The sequence below is a fragment of the Camelus dromedarius genome, chromosome 3, assembly GCF_036321535.1.
Source record: "Camelus dromedarius isolate mCamDro1 chromosome 3, mCamDro1.pat, whole genome shotgun sequence".
In the NCBI taxonomy this organism is placed as follows: domain Eukaryota; kingdom Metazoa; phylum Chordata; class Mammalia; order Artiodactyla; family Camelidae; genus Camelus; species Camelus dromedarius.
This window is the reverse complement of record NC_087438.1, coordinates 42828329-42841795: the sequence shown is the minus strand read 5'-3', so window position 1 is coordinate 42841795 and position 13467 is coordinate 42828329. Positions and strand designations below refer to the sequence as shown.

Genomic DNA, 13467 nt, shown 5'->3' with positions numbered 1-13467 from the left:
ATCTTACAAATGATAAAATACCAGGCACTGGGAGGTCTGTGCAAAAGTGTTGAGAAAGTATGTAGACAGTGTTGGGCAAAATTCTGCCCTAATGGGCAAAACAACCCAAAGTGTGCTGCATACTGCAGATGGGCGAAGGGAATTTGCTATGGGTTGAATTGTCTTGTTTCCACTCCCCAAATTCATATGTTGGAGTCCTAACACCCAGTGCCTCAGAATACGACCTTATTTGGAAATAGGTTGGTGCAGGTGTAATTAGTTAAGTTAGCAGGATGTCATACTGGTACCGCAGGGTGGGCCCCTAATCCAACATGACTGGTGTCCTTGGAAAAAGGGCAAATTTGTACCCCCCCAACACACACGGAAGAGAACATGTGGAGATGAAGGCAGAGATGCTTCCACGAGCCAAGAAACAACAAAGATTGCCAGCAAACCACCAGAAGCTAGAGGAGAGAAACAGACACACCCTCCCAGCCCTCAGAATGAGCCAACCCTGCCTAACCTTGATCTTGGACTTCCAGCCTCCAGAACTGTGAGACAAGAACTTTCTGCTGTTAAAGCTACTCAGTCTGTGGGGCTTGAATACCGTAGGTCTAGAAAACTACCACAGAACTGTTCTCCCACCACTGTCCCTGACGGATAGCAAATTCTTTTGGTGCATATATAGCTCACCTTTCATCCTTTGACCCGTGAGAGTTAAAAATTTAAAACCAAAGCACCTGTAATAGGAAGGGACCATACAGGACAGGTGGGTGGCCTGGCATGCCTGCCAAGCAGGCCTCTTTTACTCCACCCCAGGTCTACTCCATCATGTGGACTAAAGAAAGCTGAGTGAGTTGGCTCCATGGTCACCAAGCCCTTCTTCCCTTCCCTACCACCCCAGGTAATCGCTGCTGTCTCAGCCAAAGTGCTGGAAGGCTGCACTCCTGACTCAGCCACAGCTCTGTGTCCTCATTCTCCCACCTCCCCGCGTCCCAGCAAACAGCACAGGGAATGGGCAAGAACGAACTAGAAGGGGGACTGGAAAAAACAGGGCAGAAAAGTCAAATGAGAGTCAAACAAAACTAAAATAGACCAAAAATTAAATAAATAAATAAAAGAAAAAACAGGAGAGATACAAGGAGAAAAGAGAAAGAAAAAACCATAGGCATGGTTGGCCAGAAAAATCGTTGCTGAAGGAAAAACCTTAAAATCTGTGGGGATGGATTCCTAGAATAGTCATTAGATTGTTCCAGGAAGCCACTAGGAAATTAAGATTCTCCTTGAGATCGTAGTTATATGCACATCTTGAGAAATTATTTCTGGAATTCAGTCGTCAAACTTCCTACATGGTGTTTTTTTTTTTTTTTTTTTTTATAGCTGAGTTCTGTAAACAAAATCTATGTGATGCTATGTGAATTAATAGAGAACGCTAGAATGATGGAGCCAGATGACTCTGAAATCATTCAATTCAATTATTGAGGTGTAAGAGAATTTGAGACTCGTCCAATGTCATGCAGCCTATCCCAGAGCTAGGCCAAAAGATTTTGTAAATATTATGATTCGTGAAGAATCTAGGCTGATTTACACAAAGAAAATATTTCTGAACTTAACTACGTTTGACTCCTCACATCTCCATATTGTTTTTCAGATATTAAAGAAAAGGCCTTTTGAGAAAGCCGTCAGGAAAACTTCAACTTAGAAAATTCCTCAGAACATAATGGAAGAAACTAAGGTAAACAAAATTCTATTCCAGCTAAAATATTTATTTGAAAAATATGTGATGGATAAATTTATTTTTAATATAAATGTATCCTGACCACTTGAATTCTAAATTTCTTAATAATTACAATAGCAATACTAATTGAACTTAATAGCATTTGCTATATGCGAGGCAGTCTTCTAAGTGCTTGATGTATGTCACCTTACTTAATCCTCAGATTACTATATGATTTGGTCCCATGATGTATTAACCTTATTTTGTCGATGAAGAAATTGAGGCAGAGGGAGATATCTTTGCCCATGTCACACTGTTTGTGAGTGGTAAGGCTGAGATTTGAACACTGGCAGTCTAACTCTAAAGTCTGTGTACTTCACTATTGTACCAGACTGTCACTTACCACCCTATGAAGAAATTTGCGTATCAGTCCACACATATCCCTCATAAGTGGTAAAGCCAGGATTTTATCCAGGTCTAATCTGATTTAGAGTCAATGCACTTTCCCATCCCAGCTAAATGCCTCTCACATTAGTGTATTTAAACCTCACTTTCACTGTAATCAGTGGCCACCAACTAAAGGTAGTGGTGTGAAGATTGAGTGCGACACAAACACCACAGAAGCAGTCCAGGAAAAGGACCCCTGAGCACGAGCCCACCAGCCATGGCATAAACTCGCAGGTGTGTTGGAGGCTGTTGGCTCCCCTGGTCACTCCTAGCTTGTGTGCTGTGCTCGTCTCTTCAGTCTCAGGGGAGTGTGTGGATGATGGAACAGACACTAGACCAGGGAGCGAGAGACCAGGCTTCCAGCCTGGGAGCAGCCTCGGACTGGCAGAGTGCCCCTGACGGGGTTGGCATCACCACCTGGCTCCTCCCTCAGTCCCCCCTGGTACCCCCAGGAGTGTGCATGACAGCAGTTTACGGTGAGGGGTGTGGGATTCAGAGGGTTAAGTAATTCCATAAAGGTCCCCAAAGTGCTATTCAGTCCAGGTCTGCCTGACTGTAAAATCTTCCCATATATGCCGCCAAGTTGCCTCTAAAGTCATTTAAATCCTCGAAATCCCAGATTCCTCAAATATAAAACAAGGGCATTTTGCTAAGTCAGCACTCCCTGTATGACAGAGACCTAGGGATTCTTTCACGGTGTCTCCGAAGTCAGCTTTGGAAGGAAGTACACACACACACACACACACACACACACACACACACACACACACACACACACACACACACACACACACACACACACACACACACACACACACACACACACACACACACACACACACACACACACACACACACACACACACACACACACACACACACACACACACACACACACACACACACACCCCCCCGAGCAGTGCCCCTCTTAGCTTTAACACCTCGGAGAGGATCACAGTACAGTAACTGTGGTAAATCAAACCACTCGGATTCACCTGGCTGGTGCTGTCCAGAAAACATCCAACGACTTTCAAAGAAAAGGCTGTCCCCAAATTTCTGTTAATCTAAACACAATTCGAGAAAGTGTATCTGTGAAGATGGCTTTCTGACCCAGGCCAGCTAGTGAGAAACACAGTCTGAGTTTCCTTCTCTTGCTGTCCCCATTCCTGGACAATTTTAAATGGGCAGGGATGAAAAGGGATGTACTATTTGTGGCTTAATTTGAACTCATTGTTTTTTCTCTTCCTTTCTATTTATCTTGCTGCATTCTCTTTTTACCCTGTCCGATTTCAATCCTGTCTCCCTCCTCTGGCCCCAAAACCAGGTAGGAGACAGGAAAGGAGTAGTCGGTGTGGGTACGAAATGAATGAATTCATTTACTCCCTCAATTCCTGCCTTCCCCCACCTGTCTTCATAAAGCAACGCATCAGTGCTTAGATGCTCAGATGATTGCTGCCAGGCAGGCATCTTGACGAATGCATGGAGAGCCAAGGTTTACTTTCTCCCATCCCCACAGCTTGTATCCCTTTCAGGAAAAGCTACATATGTGGAAAAGAATAAAGCCAACAAAAGGCAAGTGTTCATCATGGTGACAGTGATCAGACCTTTTTAAAAACACTTATTGAGGTATCCTTTACACACCATAAAATTCACTCATTTTAAGCGTGCAATTCACTGAATTTTACCGAATATACAGTTGTACAACTATCACCACAATTCAAATTTGGAACATTTCCATCACCCCAGAAAGATACCTTAAGCTCATCTGCCGTCACTCCCTGTTCCCACCCCCAGCCCTAGGCAACCACTAGTCCACTGTATGTTTCTGAGGATTGGCTTTCTCTGAGCACTTCACGTAATGGAATCATATACTATGTGGTGTTTTGTGACCAGCTTCTGTCATGTTACATACTCTTTTGGGGGTTTGCCCATATGTTAGTACATTTCTGTACTTTGTTCCTTTCTATGTGACACCTTTTTGAATGGCAGCATTATACAAAAAAAAAAAAAAAAAAAAAAAAGATTATGGGTTTCAGAAGCATGCAGATGGGAGGCCAAATCAAAGTTGTACCACTTCTTGGGAAGTTCTTTAACCTCTCTGAGACCCATTTTAGGATGAGGATGATAATCCCTCCCTCAGAGGACTTGGCTATCAATTAGCTGGATTGTGCCGGCAAACCATGGGCACTCAAGACATCCAGTCTTTCTCTCTACGTCCCCAGGAATCTTTGCCTTTGTTACCCTGCATCAAGTTGTAAAATGATTCCTACAGCCTCCCTGCCAGCCTTCACATCAACCTTGAATTGGAAGCCCTCGTAGCTAGCAATATCCGAAACGGAATCCCGCCAAGGGAATCACATCCTTCATTAATGGAGGCCCAGATGGTGAGGAGCTAAAGGGACTTCCTTCAATTATATTGCTGTCATTTTTTTTTTTTTTAGAAAGAAGGTTAAACTGTATTTAATTGTTATCCAATGGAAGAAAATGTTTCAAATTCTACCCTAGAACATTTTACAGATTTGGCCTTACCTTTGCAGGGATCTAAGAATATATTTTCCCACTAATTCTTATAAAACTGCCCCCAATAACATCAACTTCTGGATAACATGGAAGCCAGTAGTGAAGGGCTATCTATAACCCTCTGAATTAATAAAATTCTCCTCAAGTCCTCAAAACTCAACTTTTAGCGAATAGTTTCAGACTCTTTCCCAAACTTTTACAAGAATCTGAATTTCATGTATGTCACAAAATAGACTAAGTTGAACTCCTTGTTCATTTCTCTACTTCATCTTCTCTGGTTAGAACACGTCATCAATTTGAGTTCCAACTTAAAGGAATCCGGATCTAAACCCACCATACACTCTTAGACTCAAAGTTTACAAAGATGCGATTCCTTAGCCCTGAGCATAAAATTCTCTGTTCTAAACCCGTTTTTCCTTCTGAATCATTATTTCTCTACAGTTTTTAATCCACCATGATTTCCCTTTGTGTTTCTGATTGCTTTTCTTCCCTTCTCCTCTAAGATTTATCACAGCTGCATTTCTTCCCCAGTTCCACCTAGACTCACTCCCAGATTCACTTCCTGGTAAGTACAGTATAACAAAACAGAAAAGGATAATACTTTTTAACATCTCTACCAAATAAAACAGGTTTGCAACATACTTTACTTATCTCTCATTTCTAGGAGACTAGCGCAACATATCATTTTTCATGATATAAAATGCCCGTTGTCAAAAGTAAGCTAGTTATTAAGAAAGGCAACATACAGCTTTCTGATCTTTATATACCAATAGTTATCACTGTACATGCTAATGGCTTTGAAGATAACGAAGAGTGATTCTTTTAAATAAGTAAATTGGATATAATCCCAACAAGTGATCAATCTGGAACATTTTCAGGTCAGTCTGACTAACTAGAACTTCTATTCTGATAAAACCATACTCACAAAGACAAATAGATAAAATCTATACCCGGGCCGAATCAAACACGTAAATCACTGTATTTGTGTAAGGATTCCCACGCTCCCTTGCTCTTTGTGCTTGTCTGACAATAGGCACTGTTAACAAAATGCATGACTAACCCCTCCCAACACTGAGAGGTCAGAAGTGAATGGGGTCTCGAGACAAGTTTTCACTCACTGTCTTATCACCTAAAATAGGCGTGAGAATCCATAAATGTGATAAAAAAAAATAATGAGGGGGGACACAAACAGCTTAAATGGAGTTAATTTTGTAAATTTACCCAATCTTTACAAAGCTTTTCTTATGTTAAAACTTCCCTTTCATAGACTACAGTGAAGAGAGTAATTTATATCCAAGACTTTATTTTGGGAATTTTATTTTAAATGATATCATAGGAATTTATCTCATGGTATAAACAGTTTATTAAATCTGGGATTTAGCAAAGATTTTTTCCCTACTGCAAAGGCCTTTTGTACAGTAGATGTTTAGCAGCAGATGAGCAGTTTTCACTGACCTCCTGTGCCAATCTTGAGGCATGATAACTTCAGTTTGATGCTCAAACATTCTGCAAAAACATCTGAAGCCCCAAATTCCAATGTGTGACCAGCATACAGAAAGTTAATTTTTTAAAAAATCACTCAATGACCAAAATCTTCAATATATATACAAGAATCACACAACCTTCATATTATCATTTGGCCTATAGTTTGCTCATAGCTCTCTAGGGAATCCTGATCTCAGGGTGATTGGCTAAAACCCCACATTTGCAGAGATAATCTCTGAGGTCTTGGTCACCATAAATATCTGTCAGCATCCATGCATCATGCAGATGAGTTACCAAATAATGCCAAGAGTCTCCTACCCTGAGATGGCAGCAAGTTTTTGGTGTGCCTGGCGGGCCATTTCACAGCCTTTGGTTCTTGTCTTGTGCATTTCCGCCCGGAGTGATGGGCAGCTGACTGAGATGTCCCCGATAGAAATGACCAATTCTCGGTACAGGGCCACTTGTGTGTTGAACTCTTGGACAAGCTGGAAAAGAAGTGAGTTTCTTTCATGAGACACATCATCAGAAAGTTTCCTGTTTTGGTGTACCTAAACAGGGGTTTTCATTGACCCCTGTGTCACCTCCCCAAATCTCACACTAAGGTGCCTACAGATTGTTTAAAGATTAAGTCACAAAGACAAGTGTTTGTCCAAGGCAAGTGTTTATTTTTATTGGGTAAGTCTGGTCATTGAAGCTCTATTTCCAGAACTACTAGCCCCGACCGTTCAGGCTCAGTTTCTGAAGAGCAAGAACATATTTGGAGGGCTACCAGGCCACTCCCAGGTCACTAGAGTAATGCTGGGAACTCATGCATAGAACGCTCCCCTCTACTATAGCTAGATGTGGTTTTAAAGTTGCCTGGGGATAAAGGCCAAAGGTAGGTTGTGTTAGGCAAACCGTTCACCTCCCGCCGGCCCCTGAACAGCTCCGGGAGCCTGATGGGAAGACCTGCCACAGCCTCAGCGCTGGAACCTTCGTCCCCTCCGCAGCGCCCGGTGCGCTCTATTTGGATTTGTTTGCTACTGTCTCCCCACAAAGCAGCACCCTCACCTACCCAACCCCTCCCTCCCTGGTGAGCGAGCCGGTCCACCGTAGCCTTTCGTATCTGCCATTCTCCAAGGAGGTAGAGGCACGACCTACAGCCGCTGACCCCAAGACACTTGCCACGACACTTCTTTGCAGGGCCATTGCGAGCCGGGTGTCACCCCGAATCTGGGGGACTGCAGATTTAAAAATAGTGCATGTGCACGTGATCGGCATGGAGGAGCTGAGGGTGGCGGAGTAGCGGCACTCAAGCAAACGATTAACATACACGATTCCCCCACCTCACCAAAAAAAAAAAAAAAAAAAAAAGAAAAAAAGAAAGAAAGAAAGAAACGCATTTTTCACCTACCATCTTGCAGTCGTCCAGGGCTCGTTGGGTTTTGTGGGCGCTCTCGGAGCCGCTGCCCCTGCGCTCCCAGTCCCCGCTCTGCAGCGGGGGCTTGCTGATCTGGAAGATCGAGGAGCGGGTGGACCTGCTGGGGCGCTTTTTGCGCCCATTCGGTGCAGAACTCATGCATACACATCCACCAAGCCGAAGCCGCTGGTGCAGTGCGCCCCGGCGCGGGCGGCCCGGTCGTTGCCCTGCGCGCCGCCGCCGAGCAGCCGGACCCGGGACCCGAGGCGCGGCGCTCACAGGGTTGGGGCTGGCTGCGCGGGTGGGTAACCTTCAGCTTGAAGGAGAGCTGGGGAAGCGCTGGCTGTGCCGTGCAGCATCGCTTCCACTAGCAGCGAGGAAGGGGCTCCGTCAAGTTCCGATCAGCAGCACTGCCGGCCCTGTCCCGGGAGCTGGGCGCTGGCGCGGGCTCGCACCGCCTTCCCCTCGGCATGGACTGCAAGGCTGGGGGAGAAGGAACGCGCCGCCCGGCGGTTCCGAGTTCCCATTCAGATGGGAGAGCAGCTTTCACAGCCTGCGCTGCCAGATGGGGGTGCCGGGCGGAGAGTGTCGCTCTAGCTTCGGTGTCTTCCCGCAGCGGCGCTAGGTTCGTCTGTCCCCTCCCTCCCCCGTCACCAGGTCTCGAAGCGCTGGCGGTCCCCGAAGCAGGCAATTGGTTCTAATCGGCTGTCTTGATCCCTCGTCTCCACGGGCTTGTCTGTTTGAGGATCCCAAATGAATCCGTGGCGGGACTGGCAGACGCAGGGAGTCGGTCCGGCTGACGTGGTTCGCGGCCCCGCACATTGATAGGACAGGAATACTAATGTGATCCATCCATACAACCCCCTTCCCCCTCCACAGTTTATGCACTTATCCAATCACATCCCCAGGAACATCAATTGCAATCTTACTTCATCGGCTCTATTATTAGAAATGAAAAGTGTCATCAGAGTGGAGCACATTGCCACATGCTAGGACCTAAACACGAATTGCAGATCAACCCGTGTGGACTTGAGGCTCTCACCTGGGGCCACAGATTAGCAAAACCGAAGGAGGAGGGAGTGACGTTTTGGCCGTAGAAGGAAGATCTCTTAGTAACAGTTTTAAAAAATAGCTTTCTTTCCCTGGGTTTTGTTGTGGTGGTGGTTTTGGTTTTTTGTCTTGGTTCAGCGTGTGCGGGGAGGGAAACGGCAGACAGTGGGGCAGAATGCACGCACGAGGCCTTCAGTCAAACCCGTCCTCACCTCATCCCGTCTTCACTAGCAAAGCTCCTGGTTTTCCAGGCCAGAGTCTCAGGACCCCAGCTCTGAGAGTTTCCCAGCAGAGATTTGAAAAATTAAGAGCCACAGGCCTCCCTGGGCACTCAAAGTGACTGTTCTCCTTTATGGGACATCAGTGACCCAGAGGCCAATGGAGGTGGCCCAGGAAATTGGGGAGCATGACTGCATGGAAGTGGGCCCGGAGGTGAGTTCCTGGGCCGTTTAAATTCACCCTCACCACTGACATCCCAACGCTCTTCTGGGAGGAAGAGAGACAGAGGGAGCATTCAACTCTAGTGTGCTGAGATGCTTGTTCCCATGAATGGTTTGTTTGGAGGGGCCAAAGAGGTCTGCCCAGGGGAACTAATTATGTGCAGAGAAGCCTAAGGGAGAGCAAAAGGGAGGTTTCTGGCCAATTTCTTAAAGGGATATGGAGGGTCCACAGAGAGGGAGAGCCAGAAATAGCCAGGAAGGCTAACAGCCTAAGGAGATACCGCTAGAAAATTTTTACAAGGCAGGTAAACATGATGGGGTGGTACAATAAGAAAGGTATTCGGTCTTTGTCCCCAGCTCCTGGCAGAGATCTCCTAAAACCTTTGTAATTTTCTTAGTGACAAGGGGGATAGGAACTCCCTGTCTCCAGAAAGACCAAGCCTTGATTGGACATTTGGAACTTTCATCCCCACCCCCACCCCCACCCCCCGACTTCCCCAGAAGGGAGAGGGGCTGGAGATTGATTTACTCAATCAATCTGATACCTGATTTAAATAGCCAATAGTTTAATCAATCATGCCTACATAATGAAGCCTCCACTAAAACCCCTCGGTGATGGGGTTTGGGGATCTGGGTTCGGGAAGACAGGGAGTTACTGGGAGGGTGGGCCTGCTCAGAGAGGGCGTGGCAGCTCTGCCTCTCCCCGCCCCCACCTTACCCTATGCATCTCTTCCTGCGTTGTATTCTTTGTAAAAAACTGGTAAGTAAACTAAGTTCTGTGAGTCATTCTCCCAAATTATCGAACCTGAGGGGAGTTTGTGGGAAACTGCATTTGTAGCCAAGTTGGACAGAAGTGTGGGTAACCCTGGGACCTGATCCTTGTGTTGGTCTCTGTAGGGAGGGCAGAACTATGAGACTGAGCCCTTAAACCGGTGGGGTCTGCCTCTAACCCAGGGTATTGAATTGTAGGACACTCAGTTGGTGTTGGAGAGTTGAAGCAGTGTTGAAAAAGATATCTTGTATTTGGTCGGGGAGGGAAAAAACCTTAACAGGTGAATATCTGGAGAATCAGCTGTATTTGCATAGTACTTCACTCAAGATTGAGAGTCAGTTTTCCCTAAGGAAGGGTGGGGGAGGGAGGCATCAGCCCCCACCCCATTCCTCAGGGTGTGCTCCTGCCCTCCAGGTGTTCAGGTGGTCCAGAGACCAGGGTCAAGGGCTCTTCTGTTGGCTGAGTCTCCCCAAATGTAGGACAATAAAGCCAGCTCTCTGACTATTTCTCTTTCCCTCAGGCCTAATTTTCTCCCTACTTGATGTGTGTAGGGAGGAGAGGTTGAGGCACACATCAGGTGATTTGGTGAAATTTTCTGGGATTTGGTGAGTGTTTGGGATGCTGAGGGAAAATACAGGGAGACTAAGGGAAGGGGCTTTAAGGAAGGATGGATAATACTCATTTGTAAATTAGGTCCTATGATATAGACCCTTTTTGTTAACACTAACTACTATCAGACTTAAAGAAAAGTCTGCTCCAACCCAAGGGTGGAGGTGCTTTGGAGAATTAAAGGAAAGGGGACTGCATTTTACATATATGTGGACCTAGGACAGAGAAAACAGGACACTGGTAATCTTTTGCCACCACTCTGCTATTTCATCCCATTTCCCTGCAGGGAAATACTGGCTGCCACCCGATTTGAGCATCTCCAAACTCCTCAGGAGTGGGCTTCTACTCCAGCTACAACCATCTGGTTTCTACTCCCCCCTTCTGCCTAGAGACAATTTCAACAAATTAAAAGGAAAAAAAAAGGCAACACAATTGCATAGCTCTGTTTCTATGCCACATTTCTTGCAGGAGGTAGGGTGAGGGTCAAACTGAATGGCACATCGGAAGGAGTACAGATCTGGGAAACTGCTGAGGGATTAGGCAGAAATTGTCATTTGCCGGTGCCCCTTGGCCTTCCCCAATACACAGCCCAAGTCATTTTCCTGAGAAGGATGAAAAATAGCATGGATCCCAGAGCTGTCTCTCCCAGGGACAAATGCTGTAATCAGAATAGCAGCAGGCAGGCGCAGTTCCCTCACCTTCCCCCACATTTGAAACAGTGTGAATTTACATCCCCGGGGCTGTCTGACTGCCAGATAGAAGGGTGAAGTGCAGTTGGAAACCCCAGCCGCAAGGATACATTTTCCGGTTATCCAGACCCAATTTTGGCACAATTCTGTAATGGGTCCTGTACAGTTATGCAGCTTGGACCCAACTCACATCCTAGATTCACTCCAATATACGCTCCACCTTCTGTTTCATGTCCTCATTATGGTAATTTTAGAGGATTTGTTTTGATTTAGGATTTTAAAAAATGAATATTAGTTTAGAGCGCATATGAAAAACTGGTAAATTTCTTCTAATTAGCGCTATCAGAACCACAGTGGGACCCAGAGATGCATATCTCAAACGGGGCTGGACAAAATCAACAAGGACCTCACCTGTGTGGGTCAGTGACAGAGGCACAGAAAAACACATTAAGTTGCTGAATTCTGAGAAGTTGGAAAGATCTGAAAGGAATGATCAAGTTATATTCTATTAGTGTTGAAAGACATTAAGTTACTGTGAAGAATTTAGTGAATAAACTACTTAATAAATGGTTTCTTTCCACTAAAATCAGGAAAAAGTACAATATATTGGGAACACTTATTTGTTAATTTCACAAATGTTTTTGAGTGTTTCTTATTAGGAACAGTTCCAGGTTTTGTCAGTCCTAAAGCTTATAAAATTGAGGGCCCTTCTTTAAGAAAAAAAATCCAAAATTTAAATACAAAATTAAGTATATGGTCTTGGAAGGAGCCTATGCAATGAGGTTCCCTGAAGTCAGGCTTCATTACCTTCATGGTAAATCCCCACATTTAGTGTTTGTTATATGCACACACACAGTGGGCATCTGGTGCTTTGCCACCTCTGATTTTATTTTCCTTTTTCTGATAATAGCACCTTAAATTTCCTTTGAGAAACCAGTCTTTTCTCACTTTTGGTCACATGGCTCAGGGGTGAGCATATGACTCAGACCTGGTCAATAAAGTATTCCATTCTAGAGGCCACGGTGATTGGTTTCATGATGGGTATGAGATGTAAGATGAACTAAGGAACTTTAGGTCTTAGGAACTTTTCTGGAACTATTATGTTGAAACATACAAAATTGCCATTATTGAACCATTTTGACCTACATAAATGACAATTTTATATATTTCAACCCGATAGTAAGCATTTCTTTCCCTTGGGTTGCTAGGGTAATAAGATGATGAAAGCCTGGAGTTTCTGGTAGTTACCTTGGCCACTCATGACCAACAGACGGCCTGAGAGCAAACCCAGAGAAAATCAGAATGGAGAGATGGAGAACGACTGATTTTCTGGGTGGGGAGGATAATTGACTTTCAACAGTATATCAGTTTCGGGTGTACAGCCTACTGATTCAATATTTGTATACACTGTAATCAGAATAGCAGCATGCTGGCTTAGTTTCTATGCCTTCTCCCACATAAAAAAGATTGCCAAAATAAGACTGTGTCTGCAGATCTTCCTCAACTTAATGACAATGAGGTAACTTCCCAATAAACCTGCTGTGAGTTGAAAATATCTTGGGAAAATGCATTTAATACAAACATCATGGCTTAGCTTAGCCTACCTTACACATATTGAGAACACTTAGATTAGCCTACAGTTAGGCAAAATCATCTAACATAAAGCCTGTTTTATAATAAACTGTTGAATATCATATGTAATTTACCAAATACTGTCCTGAAAGTGAAACACAGAATGGTTGTGTGGGCGCAGAATGGTTGTAAGTGTATTGGTTGTTTATCCTTGTGGTGGAGTGGCTGACTGGAGCTGCGGCTGCCCAGCACCACGAGAGGGTACCATACTGTGTATCTGCTAGCCTGGGGAAAGGGCAAAATGCAAAATTTGAAGTATGGTTCCTATTGAATGCTGATCGCTTTTACACCATCCTGAAGTTAAGAAATTGTATCTCAAACCATCCTTAAGTTGGGGACCATCTGTAGTTAACATCCATCAATAGACAGAGTTACACAGTAGCTTGTATCTGCCAATCCCAAACTCCCAATTAATCCTTCCTTTCCCCCTTCACCCTCTGGTAGTCATAAGTTTGTTTTCTATGTTTGTATACAGAGTAGATAAACAGTAAGGTCTTACTGTATAGCACAGGGAACTATATTCAATGGCTTGTAGTAACCTGTAATGAAAAAGAATATATGTACATATATATGTATAACTGAATCACTATGCTGTTCACTGGAAACTAATACAACATTGTAAACTAATACAACATTGTAAATCAACTTGAATTAAAAAAAATGGGGAAAAAACATACATAATTACAGATTTCTTTTCTTGTGATGAGAACTTGTAAGATTTATTCTCT

General features: G+C 44.5%; 1 protein-coding gene across 2 annotated transcripts in view; it reads right to left on the bottom strand.

The window, feature by feature from the left end:
- Window positions 1-8435, bottom strand: part of RGS7BP (regulator of G protein signaling 7 binding protein) — an 89254-nt gene extending 80819 nt beyond the window's left edge. Inside the window, exons 1-2 of one of the 2 annotated variants that reach the window (XM_010974917.3) lie at window positions 7542-8435; window positions 6467-6633 (exon numbers count right to left, since the gene is read on the bottom strand). In XM_010974917.3, coding sequence (XP_010973219.2) covers window positions 6467-6633; window positions 7542-7706 — 332 coding nt within the window. In that variant the 5' untranslated portion in view covers window positions 7707-8435. The remainder of the gene's footprint in view (window positions 1-6466; window positions 6634-7541) is intronic. The other variant, XM_031445903.2, reaches the window with a different exon arrangement.
- Window positions 8436-13467: the final 5032 nt, after the last annotated feature.